The 16,255-nt window shown below is 28.8% G+C and overlaps 1 protein-coding gene across 1 annotated transcript; it reads left to right on the plus strand.

Annotated features, from left to right (window-relative positions):
* Positions 1-9,292: 9,292 nt before the first annotated feature.
* LOC130677357 (uncharacterized) lies at positions 9,293-15,825 on the plus strand. Its single transcript, XM_057484097.1, has 3 exons — positions 9,293-9,476; positions 9,916-10,414; positions 14,405-15,825. The coding sequence occupies exons 1-3, from the start codon at positions 9,366-9,368 to the stop codon at positions 15,697-15,699; spliced, it is 1,905 nt and encodes a 634-aa protein (XP_057340080.1). The 5' UTR covers positions 9,293-9,365; the 3' UTR covers positions 15,700-15,825.
* Positions 15,826-16,255: the final 430 nt, after the last annotated feature.

Below are 16,255 nucleotides of genomic sequence, written 5' to 3' on the forward strand. Positions count from 1 at the left end.
ATCACTATAGAATCATGAATCATGAATTATGAATCTATATATAGATCTACATAGACTTATGGTAGTAGATCTACATAGATCTATGGTAACAGATCTACATAGACCTACACAGACCTACGGTAGTAACTACATAGATCTTCAGTAGTAGATCTAAATTATCTTGTTCCAGATACATTTTTGGAAAATGTTATTGTGGTAATAATATACCTATATATTTCTAAATGTGGGAAAGGGACGAGGGCAAGACGATCCGCTATCATGTGTACCCTCCTCGCCAAAATATTTTAAAGAATAAAGTTTTTTAGTTATTTTCTTAATTTTAGGCGTGCCATTTTTTATTACTGCAAATTCACTACTTTAGGTCTCAGTAGATCAATGTAGATCTACATATAGATCGACATACAGATCTGCGATAGTAGATCTGCTTAGATCTTCAGTAGTAAATTTAAATAGATCCACGGTAGGAGATCTCCATAGATCTAGGGTAGTAGATCTACATAAATCTACGATAGTAGACCTACATGGGTCTACATAAATTTATATAGATCTATGGTAATAGATTTACATGAATCTCTATAGAATCATGAATCATGAATTATGAATCTATATATAGATCTACATAGACTCATGGTAGTAGATCTACATAGATCTATGGTATCAGATCTACATAGACCTACACAGACCTACGGTAGTAACTACATAGATCTTCAGTAGTAGATCTAAATTATCTTGTTCCAGATACATTTTTGGAAAATGTTATTGTGGAAATAATATACCTATATATTTCTAAATGTGTGAAAGGGACGAGGGCAAGACGATCCGCTATCATATGTACCCTCCTCGCCAAAAAATTTTAAAGAATAAAGTTTTTTAGTTATTTTCTTAATTTTAGGCGTGCCATTTTTTATTATCGCAAATTCACTGACTTGGGTAGATTGGATCTATGACAAAAATTTGTCAATAAATTTATAAAATTCTCAAAAATGCCGTTCTGCTTGTTACTCCTCAATAGATATCAGAATAATAAGAAAAATAAAATATACGACAAACTAATTAATTATTCATTATTCACTCTTCCACAAATATCACTTTCATTATCATGGATCTTAGTTTATATTTCTGAAAATTTAATGCTCTGTAAAACGGTCTCGATTAAAACTTCGATAAAAATAAATAATTGCAAAGATATGCGTCATAATATAAAAAGCTAAAGAACGAAATTGGTAATTGTAAAAAAACTGATTAAAAACCTGACGTATGATCAGTTGCACTTTTATCTACAAGACAAATTGTAGCGTCTAGAATGTTCCAATTCATTGTATTACATCAGTGGTATGGGAAGTCAGATACATAATACCAACACGGTAGGGCCAAGAATCGATACAAACGATAACAATCACCGTAGGCGTGTCAGTGTTTGTCTGACGTATTGTTTTCGTTACTCTTCACGAATAAGTACAACCTTTTACCTCTTTCGAACCTCTTGACTCGATCCTACTCCTTCCTCTCTTGCTTGTCTTCCACTACTTCATTCTCTATTTTACTCTACTCGAGTTTTTTATTTAATTTTTTTTTTTTTATTTATTTCAAGGTTCTGATAGCATTAGCCTATGCCATAAGAAAACTTTAAGCTCGGCGTCCTTTATCACTTGTTGTTGTATAACCTCAAACCCATCCCACATAAAAAGGATTGCGTGTCACGACAGATAGCACGGCCGTTTGTTAAATGTAAAATTCGTAATACATCGCCGCTAAAGTGGGATAAGTCGAGGAGAATGAAAAAGAGACAGACATTGAAACATTTTTAGTTTGATATTATAAAATAAGAGGGTTGTTTGATTTCGGTATATACATATATTAGACTGATTAGAAAAATCGACCCTCTTTTTTTTTTTTTTTTTTTTTTTTTTTTTTTTTTTTTTTCAAAAATTACACGAAAAGTATTGTTCAAGATGACGAGAAAAAAAAATTGTGCTCAAGTTTGAGCTCTTAGTATGAATATTAACGACCGCCTCATCACAACTTTCGATTTCTCGTTTAAATAACATTGGAAATTTTTTTTTGAAGTTTGCCCGTATGAAAAAAAAATATATGGTTAAAATATATAAAATCATATATGTTTGCAACAAAAAAATATATGGTATATTATATTGTATATTATAAAAAATCATATAGATATTTTGGCCGATTTAATATAAAATTATATACAGTAGTAAATATATGTATTCCATATATGTAACTTATATGTTTTTTATATTAAGCTATATATACATTTACATTTACCTTATAATATATTGTATTGATATATTTCCTTTTATATTCAAAAAATATAAAACTTTTATATGAAATGAAGTATATGGTAGCATATAATTTATATTATATATGGCACCATATATTTTTTTTGTTATATTTAAGCATATATTTTATTCGGTGTATGTATATTATATGGGTATATAAATTCGCATTAAATTAACTAATTTTGAAAGTTTTAACTGCAATTTAAAGAGTATATTAAAATTTATATCTAATTTAATTCGAGTTGGTCATACGAATAAGAGACTTTTTTTTTCCATACACAATATAAATATATGTTTGTATATATATGATCAGAATATATTTTTCGTATATGATAGAGATACATATTTTTATATATGATACAAATATAGTTTTCATATATGACAAGAATATTTATTTTCATATATGATAAAAACATATTTTTTTTATGTGATTGACATATATATTTTATATATGCTAAACATATACGGACTCGTATATGATGAATATTATATTTTTTAATATAAAAAAAAATATATCAGAAAATATAGTCAAATTCGCCACATATATTTTCTGATATTTATCATATATTTTTACATATATTTCGACCATATATGTTATTTTCATACGGGTGTAATTTTATGACTCACCAGGGAATCAGTGTATTAGGAACATCAATGAATATTTTTCGAGTAATTTCATTTCGATAATTATCATTTTTCGATAAATTTAACTTTTCAAAAATTATACGAGGTCAAAGTTGGATTCATGGTAAATTTTAGAATTATTTGACTTTTTCGGCGAAACTATCAGACTTATCTTAGAATGTTGTAAGACCTTTTTTTGTAGATTATTTCATTTCCTATAAATTATCTGTAGTAGTTTCCGAAATTTTTGACAGCTTTTGGCGTTTAAAAGTAAGTGAATAAAATCGACCAGAATACGATTTCTAGGAACGAATTAACATTTGAATGCAAGTAACTAAAAAGCTTTTAAGAATTTAAAAAACTTTGTAGACAATAAGTTGGTGGAAGTGAAATGATCTACAAAAAAGGTCCTATAAAATTTTATGATAAGTCTGATAGTTTCGTCGAAAAGGTCAAATAATATTAAAATTTACTATGAATTGAACTTTGACTTCCAATAACTTTTGAAAAATCAAATTTATCGAAAAATGGTAAGAGACTATTTTTGTAGAGCGTTCAATTCTCAACAAAAATTTTTATTGATTTTTCCGATACACTGATTTCCTGGCAAGTGATAAAATTCCAAACTTTCAAAAGAATTTTTCCCATGTTATTTAAACGAGAAACTAAAAATTGCGATGATGCAGTTGTTAGAATTAATATTAAGAGCTCAAACTTTAATACTTTTTTTTTCTCATCTCGAACAATATTTTCCATTTAACTTAAAAAAAAGAGTCGATTTTTTTGTTTTCGAAAATTATACGAAAAATTGGTGACACGACAAAATCTCCCAGGAAAAAATCTCCCCGACAAAATCTCCCCCCTAAAATCTCCTCGCGACAAAATCTCCCCGACAAAACCTCCCCGACAAAATCTCCCCGCGACAACATCTTGCCACTACACAAAAAAAAATAAAAATAAAAAGTTTGAAAAATCAAAAAGTGCACGACTTATAATGCTTACTTAATTATGAAATATTAAAAAAAAAAAAAATAATAATGTCGAATAAACATACACAAAAACCATGTTAAAAGGGCGCAACACGGTCACAAGCCGACAAAATCTCCCCGCGACAACATCTTGCCACTACACAAAAAAAAATAAAAATAAAAAGTTTGAAAAATCAAAAAGTGCACGACTTATAATGCTTACTTAATTATGAAATATTAAAAAAAAAAAAAAAAAAAATAATGTCGAATAAACATACACAAAGACCATGTTAAAAGGGTGCAACACGGTCACAAGCAAAAGTAATAAAATAATCATAAAATATTTAAATTATAATAAATTTTTAAAATTAGTTAAGAGAGATTTTCTTAGTGAGATTTTGTCGTTGGGAGATTATGTCGGGGAGATTTTGTCTTCGGGAGATTATGTCGGGGAGATTTTGTCTTGGGGAGATTTTGTCGTGGGGAGATTTTGTCGGGGAGATTTTGTCGGGGAGATTTTGTCCGGGGAGATTTCGTGGTGCAACCGAAAAATTTTGTTCGAGATGATAAAAAAAATCGGTCTATCAATTGACCCTGCGGGCCAGCCCTAAAACTTCCAACTGTTTACGAGCTCAAGGAGCTCGAAAACGTTGTTGTGACTACATGTTCAAGCTCGAAGAGCTCGAAAATACTTTTGTATGCCATTGTTTTCGAAAAAATCCGTTTTTTAGCATTTCTTCCTCCCACGATATCACACGAACGAATTAACCGATTTTGATAGTTGAGGTGGTAGTCGACGCGGCTTATGAAGTTATAGAGCCCAGTTGATTTTGGAATCAATCCATCAAGTACATTAGAAGTTATCCAAAAAAAACAGTTTTGAAAGAATTTTACTATTGGAATATCTTTGAACGCATCCGACTGATCAATTTCAATTTTTCGCAGCTTTTAGATATTGACAAGCTGCGTCGAATGACACCTTGACGATCAAAATCGGTTCATCCGTTCAAAAGATACAGGTATTTACAGACGTACGCACACACATACATACATTATGCAGAATTTTAAAAATTTTGTGATAGGCGATTTGTGATGTATAAAATGATCTAAAAGAAACGATCTTACAAGATTTTATTATAAGCCCGATAGTTTCGCTGGAAAAGTCCAATAACACTAAAATTTACTATGAATTCAACTTTGATCTTGAACAACTTTTAAAAAACTAAATTTATCGAAAAATAATAAAAAATTTTTTTTGTAAAACATTCAATTTTAGCCGATACTCAAAATTTTAGCCCATAATCTAAATATTTTTCAAAGTCGCTCTAGACATTTAAATGTTTTTGAGCGATCCCGAAATATTATTTTGAAGGATTCTTGATTTTTTTACCGTAAATTTTTATCACAATGAATAAAAATAGGACCTGAGACATAGAAAAAATAGGTTACTTACATACTTTTTTTTTGACTTCCCGTCAAGAAAATCTAAGATTTTCGAAAAACTTGGGAAGTTAATTTTTTCAACCAGATTTTCGAAAGTCGAGATTTCATCAGATGCTGCCGTGCGTATGTACATACATACATACGTACGTACGCACATACATGCACACATATATAATCTCGGACATCATGTCGAATTTAGTCAGACTAGCTTCCTAGAACCTCAAAACGTCAAGAATTGTTAGAAATTTAATTTTCGCAAATCGGACCGAAACCAATAACTTCCCTTTTTTTTTTTTTAATTTTCAATTTATAAAAAAAATGATCTGACTACAAAAGAAAAAATCGGTCTGTCAGTTGACCCTGCGGGCCAGCCCCAAAACTTCCCGCTGTTTTCGAAAGCTCAAGAACCTCGAAAACATTAGTGTGAATACGTTTGTATGCTGTTGTTTTCGAAAAAAAAACGTTTTTCACCATTTTTTCTCCAACGATATCTCTCAAACGAATAAACCGATTGAGACGGTTGAGGTGGCAATCGACGCGTTTTATCAAGTTCTAAAGCTGATCATATTTTGAATTCGATTTATTGAGTCGTTTTTGAGATATTTCAGAAAAAACAAAAAAAATTTTTTTTTTTAATTCTTTCGACAACGGTTTCTCTTGAACGAATGAACCGATTTTGATGGTTGAGGTGGCATTCGACGCGGCTTATAAAGCTCTAAAGCCCAGTCCATTTTGGAATTAATCCATCGAGCGCATTAAAAGTTATCCAAAAAAAACATTTTTGGAAAAACTTTATTTTTGGAATATCTCTGAACGAGCCCTACCGATCAAGCTCAATTTTCTCACGGCTTTTAGATATTGACAATCCGCGTCGAATGACACCTTAAAGTTCATCCGTTCAAAAGATACAGGTATTTATATACGTACGTACATACATACATACATACACTCGGACGTCATCTTGAAATTAGTCAGAATAGCTTTCTAGGACCTCAAAACGTCGACATCTGATGGAAATTCGATTTTCGTAAATCGGACCGAAACTAATAACTTCCCGAATTTTTGAAAATTTACAATTTTCTTAGCGGCAAGTTAAAAAAATGATTGGTGTCACCGAATTTGTCGAAAAGTTTTTTTAAGACGGAAAAAATCCAACATTGGAAATATTAAAAAAAATATTAAAATTAGTCAATTTTCGAAAAGTTATGAATATTAATACATTTATACATCTATTATTAATAATTATTAATACATTTATATATCTGAATCTCAAGGAAACCCTGGGCTAAAATTAGATACTATCGTGGAACTAAAAAATTTGTACGATTTGTAGGAAAGAATGAGGCAGGTTGATCAGCCCGGAAAATCCGGATGATATAAAATTATCTATAAAAATTTTTTTTTTTCTAAGTCTATTATCTTAATTTTTTCAGTGATAAGTGAAAAATTTGATATTGAAATAAAATGGACCACGTTTGTAAGAAAAATTTTTTTTCTTAAAAATTGTGTTTTATTTTGCTTTGAGTCCTCATAGTTTAAAAAAAGTGATGGCTCATATATTATACAGAACTACTACATATTTCAACAAACGGAATATAGAGAAAAGGTAAGATCTATGTCCATCTGATGATTTCTAAATTTCTGTGTACTCAGAAATTTTCTGAAAACAAATAAACCATCTTAGAAGCTACGCTAACTCTGAAAATTCTTGTAACCAGTAGCCTGCTATGTGAATTTTTTTATTAAAATCATAATATCAGTTCTTGTTTTTACGACCATCAGCGACAATTTCCGTACAATAAGGTAAAGATTTTTTTTTTTTTATTCAAGCTATAAATTATTGTAATTCAAAGCAAAGTAAACGAATATAAATTATTTCCATATAAAATGTAAAATCGATTTATGTTCACTGCTCAGAACTTTCAGTTCATATCATCTATGAATAACTAATTTCAATATTGCAAAGTGGCTCATACGCAAATTCAATAATCGCAGAGCGTTGAAAAGATATTATCTATGTGCACTTTGTTATTGATACCCCTACCTATGATGAAAGCCATGCAACTTCTGGGATTCAAGTAGGTAATAAAAATGACCTACATATGACGTGGCTTTATTTTACCTGGATTGTGAGGTATCATGTGTCATGTATATCCTTTGGTTTTCATCAGTTGACATTGTCCTTTAACAGAGCACGGAAGTCTGCATTAGACGATTTGTTGATTCAACATTTTGGAAAAAAACAAAAAAAAAATTGTCATTATTTCACTATTAATTATGTATTATATTAATTGTGACAGAACACAGTGATGCAAAAAAAAAAATTAATTAATTAAGCTTATATCAGGTTCATACTATTATTATTATTATTATTATTATTATTATTATTATTATTATTATTATTATTATTATTATTATTATTATTATTATTATTATTATTATTATTATTATTATTATTATTATTATTATTATTATTATTATTATTATTATTATTATTATTATTATTATTATTATTATTATTATTATTATTATTATTATTATTATTATATTATTATTATTATTATTATTATTATTATTATTATTATTATTATTATTATTATTATTATTATTATTATTATTATTATTATTATTATTATTATTATTATTATTATTATTATTATTATTATTATTATTATTATTATTATTATTATTATTATTATTATTATTATTATTATTATTATTATTATTATTATTATTATTATTATTATTATTATATTATTATTATTATTATTATTATTATTATTATTATTATTATTATTATTATTATTATTATTATTATTATTATTATTATTATTATTATTATTATTATTATTATTATTATATTATTATTATTATTATTATTATTATTATTATTATTATTATTATTATTATTATTATTATTATTATTATTATTATTATTATTATTATTATTATTATTATTATTATTATTATTATTATTATTATTATTATTATTATTATTATTATTATTATTATTATTATTATATTATTATTATTATTATTATTATTATTATTATTATTATTATTATTATTATTATTATTATATTATTATTATTATTATTATTATTATTATTATTATTATTATTATTATTATTATTATTATTATTATTATTATTATTATTATTATTATTATTATTATTATTATTATTATTATTATTATTATTATTATTATTATTATTATTATTATTATTATTATTATTATTATTATTATTATTATTATTATTATTATTATTATTATTATTATTATTATTATTATTATTATTATTATTATTATTATTATTATTATTATTATTATTATTATTATTATTATTATTATTATTATTATTATTATTATTATTATTATTATTATTATTATTATTATTATTATTATTATTATTATTATTATTATTATTATTATTATTATTATTATTATTATTATTATTATTATTATTATTATTATTATTATTATTATTATTATTATTATTATTATTATTATTATTATTATTATTATTATATTATTATTATTATTATTATTATTATTATTATTATTATTATTATTATTATTATTATTATTATTATTATTATTATTATTATTATTATTATTATTATTATTATTATTATTATTATTATTATTATTATTATTATTATTATTATTATTATTATTATTATTATTATTATTATTATTATTATTATTATTATTATTATTATTATTATTATTATTATTATTATTATTATTATTATTATTATTATTATTATTATTATTATTATTATTATTATTATTATTATTATTATTATTATTATTATTATTATTATTATTATTATTATTATTATTATTATTATTATTATTATTATTATTATTATGATATTGTCATTGATTATTTGACTGTTTTGAAATTTGCTCATAATTTGTTTATAAAAATTTGTTTTTCCAGAATTCAAATTATTATATAAAAATTGATTGAAGAATTGCATTGATAATAAATCAACATTGAGATTTTGTAAAATCTATACAGGAAAAATGTGGATGAGAAAAATGGTTCTGTGGCTTTTACTGGTGTTTTCATACGGCAAAATAATGGCTTTTAATGAATTATTGTACAAACCTCCCCGAACACATGAGACTTATATGGTAATTCAATTTTTACTTTCTAATACGTAAATTACTTATTTAAGTAATGAACTTTTTTTTTAATTTTAAGGGATTTTAATAAAATAAAAAGCAATTGAAATTTTTGTTTTTTATAAGAGTTGTCTGCTGTTGAAATTGATTATTAATTTTCAAATAATTAATTATTTATTTTTTTTTTTTTTAACTAATCGGCTTTATAATGAACGATTCGAGATTTTGAAAATTAAAATTTTCAATTTTTACACGATAATTAGTTCATAATAATTTTTCTGTTAGTAGAACTTAGTAACGCTATCGAAGTTATAAATTACTCATTAGCAAAACAAAAAAAAAAAAAAAAAAAATGAAAGGATTCCAAGATTTGAAAATATATTTTGATTTCGGAAAGCACTTTTTAAAATGACTAGAAATTAATTTTTTTTTTGTTTCTTTTTAATAGGGACAATTACTTAAATTATGTTATGCTGAACGATCGAACCCAGTTGTGATTACAAGCAACCTGATTGACATCATTGATGAAATCCCAGTAGACAATATCGAATTTCCAGTGATGGCTATTGATACCGATTTCAAGTCAAAGGACATCCAAATATTCAACCCTTCCTACCCACTATATATTTTATCAACCGATTCAATTGATCAACTGCAAACACTCCTCAACGAACTGAAGTCCACACCAACATGGAGCATCGTTTCGATATTTTTTATCGTTGGCTCCATAGAAAGCAATTGTCGAAATGCATCAGAAGTATTGCAATTGTTATGGACCATGGAGTTGTTGTCATCCTTTTATGTTTGTATTGAGCCTAATAATGATAAAATGATTTACACTTATAATCCATACACCAATCGAGCCCCAGAACCATGGGAAAATGTTGATATAATTGATAAACCAAATGATCGCTGGACTCTCTATAAGCAGTTGTTCTCACAAAATGGTAATGTTATTATATTATTAAATTAATTGTTGTTTTTTATCTTTATATCAGAATAGAATAACCATAATTTTCCAAGTTATAAGTTATTTCAATCAATATCAGCGTAAAAATAAGGTTTCACTTATATTAAGAAGGAATTAGTATATTACACTCCGAGGGAAAAAAGCAGGGCATTCAAACCCGTGTGGGAAATTGTCTATCCACCCGGGAAAAAATCATCATGCACGATCATGATTGACCCTGCATGGATCATTCATGATCGTGCATGATCCAGGCATGATCGTGCATGATTTTGCACGATTCATGCACAAGCACGTATGATCATGCAAAACCATAATCAATCATGCATGATGAGGAAAGAATAGCCGTACGTAATTCATGCAATATCATGTATGAACCATACATGGCCTGGCTCAATCATGAATGATCATGCATAACTTTGCATGGCTCGTGCAAAGGCATACATGACCATATAAAATCACGTTCAATCGTGCATGGTGAGGAAAGAATAGCCGTACATGATTCATGCAATATCATGCATGAACCATAGATGGCCTAGCACAATCATAAATGATCATGCATGACTTTACATGGCTCATACAAAGGCATACATGACCATGCAAAATCACGTTCAATCGTGCATGACGAGGAAAGAATAGTCGCGCATGATTCATGCATGACCAAACTCAATCACGAATAATCATCCATGACACTGCACGAATAATGCAAAGGTATTAATGACTATATAAAATCATGTTCAATCATGCATGACCATGCATAACTAGGAAAGAATAGACGCGCACAATTCATGCAATGTCATACATGACCAAGTTTAATCATGGATGACCATTCATGATACAGCACGAATTATGCAACGTCATGCATGACGATGTAAAACCGGATTTAATCATCTATGATCATGGATGATAATGTATAATACGGAGAGAATGGTCATGCACAATTAAGAATAACTTGGCATGAGCATACATGACCCTGTATAACTCATGTAAAGTCATGTTTCGTCTTTGATCACTACTCTAATCAAAAAAATCTGTCTACGGTTGACCCTGCGGGCCAGCCCCAAAACTTCCCGCTGTTTTCGAGCTCCTCGGGCTCGAAAAAATTGTTGTGGATACATTTTCGAGCTCGAAAATACTTTCGTATGCCATTGTTTTCGAAAAAAACCGATTTTAGCATTTCTTTCTCCCACGATATCTCAGGAACGAATTGACCGATTTTGATGGTTGAGGCGGCAATCGGCGTATTTTATTGAGTTCTAGTGCTGATCAGATTTTAGAATTGTTTGGTTGTCATTTCAAAGATATTCGCAAATAACTGTTTTTTACCATTTTTTTCTCCCGCGATAACTTTCGAACGAATACTCCGATTGAGATGGCTAAGGCGGCAATCGACGCGTTTTATTAAGTTCTAGAGCTGATTAGATTTTGAAGTTGATCGTATAAGTCGTTTCTGATTTTTTTTTCGTTATTCGCCAATATTATAGAGTCTACTTGATCAAATGATCTGAAATTTTCAGAAAAGTTGATAGCCAACAAGCTCTTTCGATTGCCGCCTCAACCATCCAAATCGGTTCATTAGTTAAAAAGTTATAGACCGGTCACACACATACATACACACAAACACACACACACACACACACACACACACACACACATACATACATACATACACTCGGATATCATTCTGAAAATAGTCAGAATAGCTTCCTAGGACCTCAAAACGTCGACATATGATGAAATTTCGATTTTCGCAAATCGGGGTGAAAACAATAACTTCCCAATTTTTCGAAAATCGTCGATTTTCTTAGCGGGAAGTTAAAAATCTATGTGAAATTGTATGGAAACCCCTCGGAATTCTTATAAAAAAGTATGGATTTATGTGAGAATCCATAGGAATTAATATAGGAGTGTACGGTTTTATATACGAATCCATGTAGGAAACCATGAGTATCCGGATTCCCACATGGGAAATCCTGATAGAAAACTGTCAGAACTTCGATTCCTATTTTGACATAATACACATTCCCATGGGAAATTAAGGCAAAAATCCACATGAGATTCTATTCTATTCCCATATGGCTTTGGCATGGTGTGGATTCCCATAGGAGCCAATATGAGAGTCTATTTTGGGATCTATGCTGGATAAGTATGTAGGAAACCATATGGGAATCTACTTGAAAACGCCATGTGAGAACTCACATAGAAATCTAGACTAGATTCCCATATGGATTTTTTTGATAGCTCCGGGGAAAAAACCAGCGTTCATGATCAAGCTGATTCAGGCAAGACCAAGCATGGTCGAGCATGAATCGTGCACGGTTAACCATGATTCATGCAAAGTCATGCCTGATCATACAAAAAAATACAATCAAAATCCGATCGAGCTTTAATCGGAACTAATTGAAGTTGTTAATCAGGGATAATCAAATATTTTTGATGAAAAAATTTAAATTATTAAACATTTATTTTTGTCTTGACGTTAGTAAGTAAAATTCTGATCTAATTAATAAATAAAATTACTATTTTTTTCGAACAAATAATTAAAATAGATTTAAGTAAAAAATTTTTCTTTAATTAATTGAAGAATTGAATTGATAGATTCTTGCGAAATGGAAAACGATAATCAATACAATTGCATTTGTTATTTTTTCAATTCATATTTAAGATTAATTTAATTGTTCAATTTGCTTGTAATTTATAACTAGAATTCTTTTAATTCGTAATTAAATAAAAAATCTAACAACCGAATTGAGATTGAATTCAAATAATATTTTATTTTTTACAACCCTGAGTTTTTCTGGCACGTGGTACAGTCAGGACGATAGCTAATAAGAAAAAAAAACCCTGAGTTTTTAAAAGATGTTAAGAATCGTCGTAACCTGAATGAGACAGGTCAGCCTAGTGGACAGCGGTCGTGCTTCATAATACGACGGTCGTGGGTTCGAGACCCGTCACGGGTAAAATTTCAATAGTACTTTTCAGCCAGTAAACATTAATAACTATCCATCAATGCTAACAAAATAAATTAATTTAAAATTGAATTATCATTATTTTTCAATAATTCTAGGGATTGTGCTTGATCAGACCTGATCATGCTTGGTCAAACATGATTATTCTTGCTCAAGCATGATCATGCCTGAATATTTGCCAGCCGTGAGCATGCGTGATCATGCATGAGAAAGCATAATTATACCCGGCCAAGCATGATCACGCACGCTCATGGCTGGCGAATATTCATGCATGAGATTAATGCATGATCATGCATGATCAGGTCTGATGATTTTTTCCCGGGCGAACCAAAAACTAGGGTGGCAAACACGCGGATTGGAACGTCCTATCTTCCTCCGTGGTGTGCATCTGATTTTTCAGCAGATCTTCACCTAATAGCTTACATTTTTGCCTCTGTTTGCGGAATGAATGAAGCATGTGCTAATTTTTATCATTAGTTCTCTTATAAAAGAAATGAACGATCTGTTTCCCTCTAAATATGGAAGGAATTTTAAAGTTTCGTAGCAAATATCGTAAAAAAAAAAATACAGACCGCAAAAGAAGGTAGGGCGCCCGAATCCGCGCATTTGCCCCCCTTACTTTCTGCTTGGGTAGACAAAGATACGTGGAATGAATGCCCTTTTTTCTCTTTTGGTGTGTTATATACTATTTGTTGAAAATATAAATAACATCTACAGTAAGTGATGCACGTTTTTTTTTTTAAACACAAACAAGCGTTCGAATTATCCTACAAGAGTATTATTATGGATATACTCTAGTAAGTAAAAATTGAAAAAGAAAAACCGCACAAAATATTTTCTATCTACCAAATTAAATAAAACCTCACTTCAACGTTTTAAGTATAGTCTCCTTTCTGAAATGCAAATTATCAAAATCATTTAAAAAAGCATTTTTAAATTGAAATTATAATGAGAATTCCTCTATTTCAGTACCATAATGAGCTGCGAATTATTTTTTGCAGATAAAAAATTTTGTCAAAGCCTCAGTTTTGACAAGACAAAAGCTTTAGATGGTTATGAAGTAAAAGCTGTTGGGGAAGCTATTTCATGGACAAATATAAGTCGTAATGAGACATACAATACTTCAAGTTTCGAAAATACGCTGCTCAATACGGAAAAGATGTTTTTTAAAACTTTATTTTCAAAATTAAATGTCACACCAATTATTAATTATGACGACGAAGGTTTTTATGAAAACGGTTCCGCTTCCGGTTATGTAAAATCATTGATAAATGGCACCCACGATATAGGTTTAGGTTTGCGATTAACTTCCGAAGAAGCGTATAAAGTTATTGATATTATTAATTTATATTATCAAAATGGTTTTATGATTTTAACACAACAGAGACCATTTACAATACCAACAGAAGAAGTTGCTGATTTCAACGATCTTCATTTTGCTACTATTTTATCGATTATCGTTTTTTCACTTACTTTTATAATGATTGCACTAAATAATGGCTTTCAATATTTTGAAGCTGCCTTGAATGTTTTCCGAATGATATTGGGCGCCGCAATTCCAACGCCCCTCCGCAGTCTCTCGATGCGTCTTTGTTTTCTAGCAGCAACTTTGTTAGTTTTCATGATCAATCCTGCAATTCAAGGTCGGTTATCGTCGCTTTTGTCTACTCCAGAGCGCCGTAACCCAGAAAATTTTGAAGACCTATATGAACATAAGTACCATCTTTACCATCACCCTGCTCTCGAATTGGATATCGTTAGTAAGGAATTGTGGTCAAATTCATCAGATAGATATTATTTACATCCAATATTATCCGCCCTTTTTGGTTGCTCTGAATATGTATTGAACGATACATCTGCTGCTTGTCTTGCATACAGTGAATTTCAAATTTCGTCTGCTTTAAAATACAACTTACATATTTCACAAAGGTTTCAAGTTAAAAGTTATTTTACGTTCTGGGCTCGGAAAAACTGGGCGCTAAAAGCTCGAGTCGATCAGATAGCATCACGAATGAATGAAGCCGGATTATTCGATCATTGGGATAAAGCTACATTACAGTGGCCATTAAAAAAATTAAAAGCTTCTGAATCTGTTGACAAATCAATGCAATATACCCAAATTGAACTTGAGAACATGCTATTTATTTATATATTTATGTCACTGAGTCTTGTCTTCATTCTTATAACATTTGGTTTTGAATTACTTTTCAATAAATTGGCACCTCGGAAACGAAAATTACGACAGAAAGTCGTGATTTTTAACCGCAGGGTCCATGGTCTCAATGAATGGGTATAATTACTTATTCTTGGCTGCCAATCGTCAATCAGATATTCGAAAAAAAAGATTTCTGTTCTTTTCATGACGTTTTTCATACATGAGTCATTTCATGTCAAATCAACCGATAGTTGGAATCGACCCCTTTCGATTTAGATGAAATTTGGTCAGAAGTTTTCTTTCATCCTATGAGGAAGTTCTACCAATGGAACAAAATTTCTATCAAAAGTTATGCAAAACTCGAAATCTTATCATTTTACGAATTTTCCAAGTTTATTTTGTGTGTGTGTGTGTGTGTGTGTGTGTGTGTGTGTGTGTGTGTGTGTGTGTGTGTGTGTGTGTGTGTGTGTGTGTGTGTGTGTGTGTAAACTTGCTATTACTTTTTAACTAATGAACTGATCAGAACGGTTCTGGCGGCAATCGAAAAAGCTTGTTAGCGACCAACTTTCCTAAAAATTTCAGATTGATCGATTCAATAGACTCTAAGATATAGAAGATATACGAAGAAATACAATTTTTTTTTTAGTTTTTTGGAAATTTTCAAAAAACGGCTAAATCGATTAATTTCAAAATTCAA

Source organism: Microplitis mediator, chromosome 11 (assembly GCF_029852145.1).
Source record: "Microplitis mediator isolate UGA2020A chromosome 11, iyMicMedi2.1, whole genome shotgun sequence".
Taxonomy (NCBI): domain Eukaryota; kingdom Metazoa; phylum Arthropoda; class Insecta; order Hymenoptera; family Braconidae; genus Microplitis; species Microplitis mediator.

Excerpts from the sequence above, each read along its gene's own strand:
- LOC130677357 (XM_057484097.1), top strand. The coding sequence starts at position 9,366 with ATGTGGATGAGAAAAATGGTTCTGTGGCTTTTACTGGTGTTTTCATAC. Across the intron at positions 9,477-9,915 it reads GAACACATGAGACTTATATG|GGACAATTACTTAAATTATG; the intron begins GTAATTCAATTT and ends TCTTTTTAATAG. Across the intron at positions 10,415-14,404 it reads GCAGTTGTTCTCACAAAATG|ATAAAAAATTTTGTCAAAGC; the intron begins GTAATGTTATTA and ends TATTTTTTGCAG.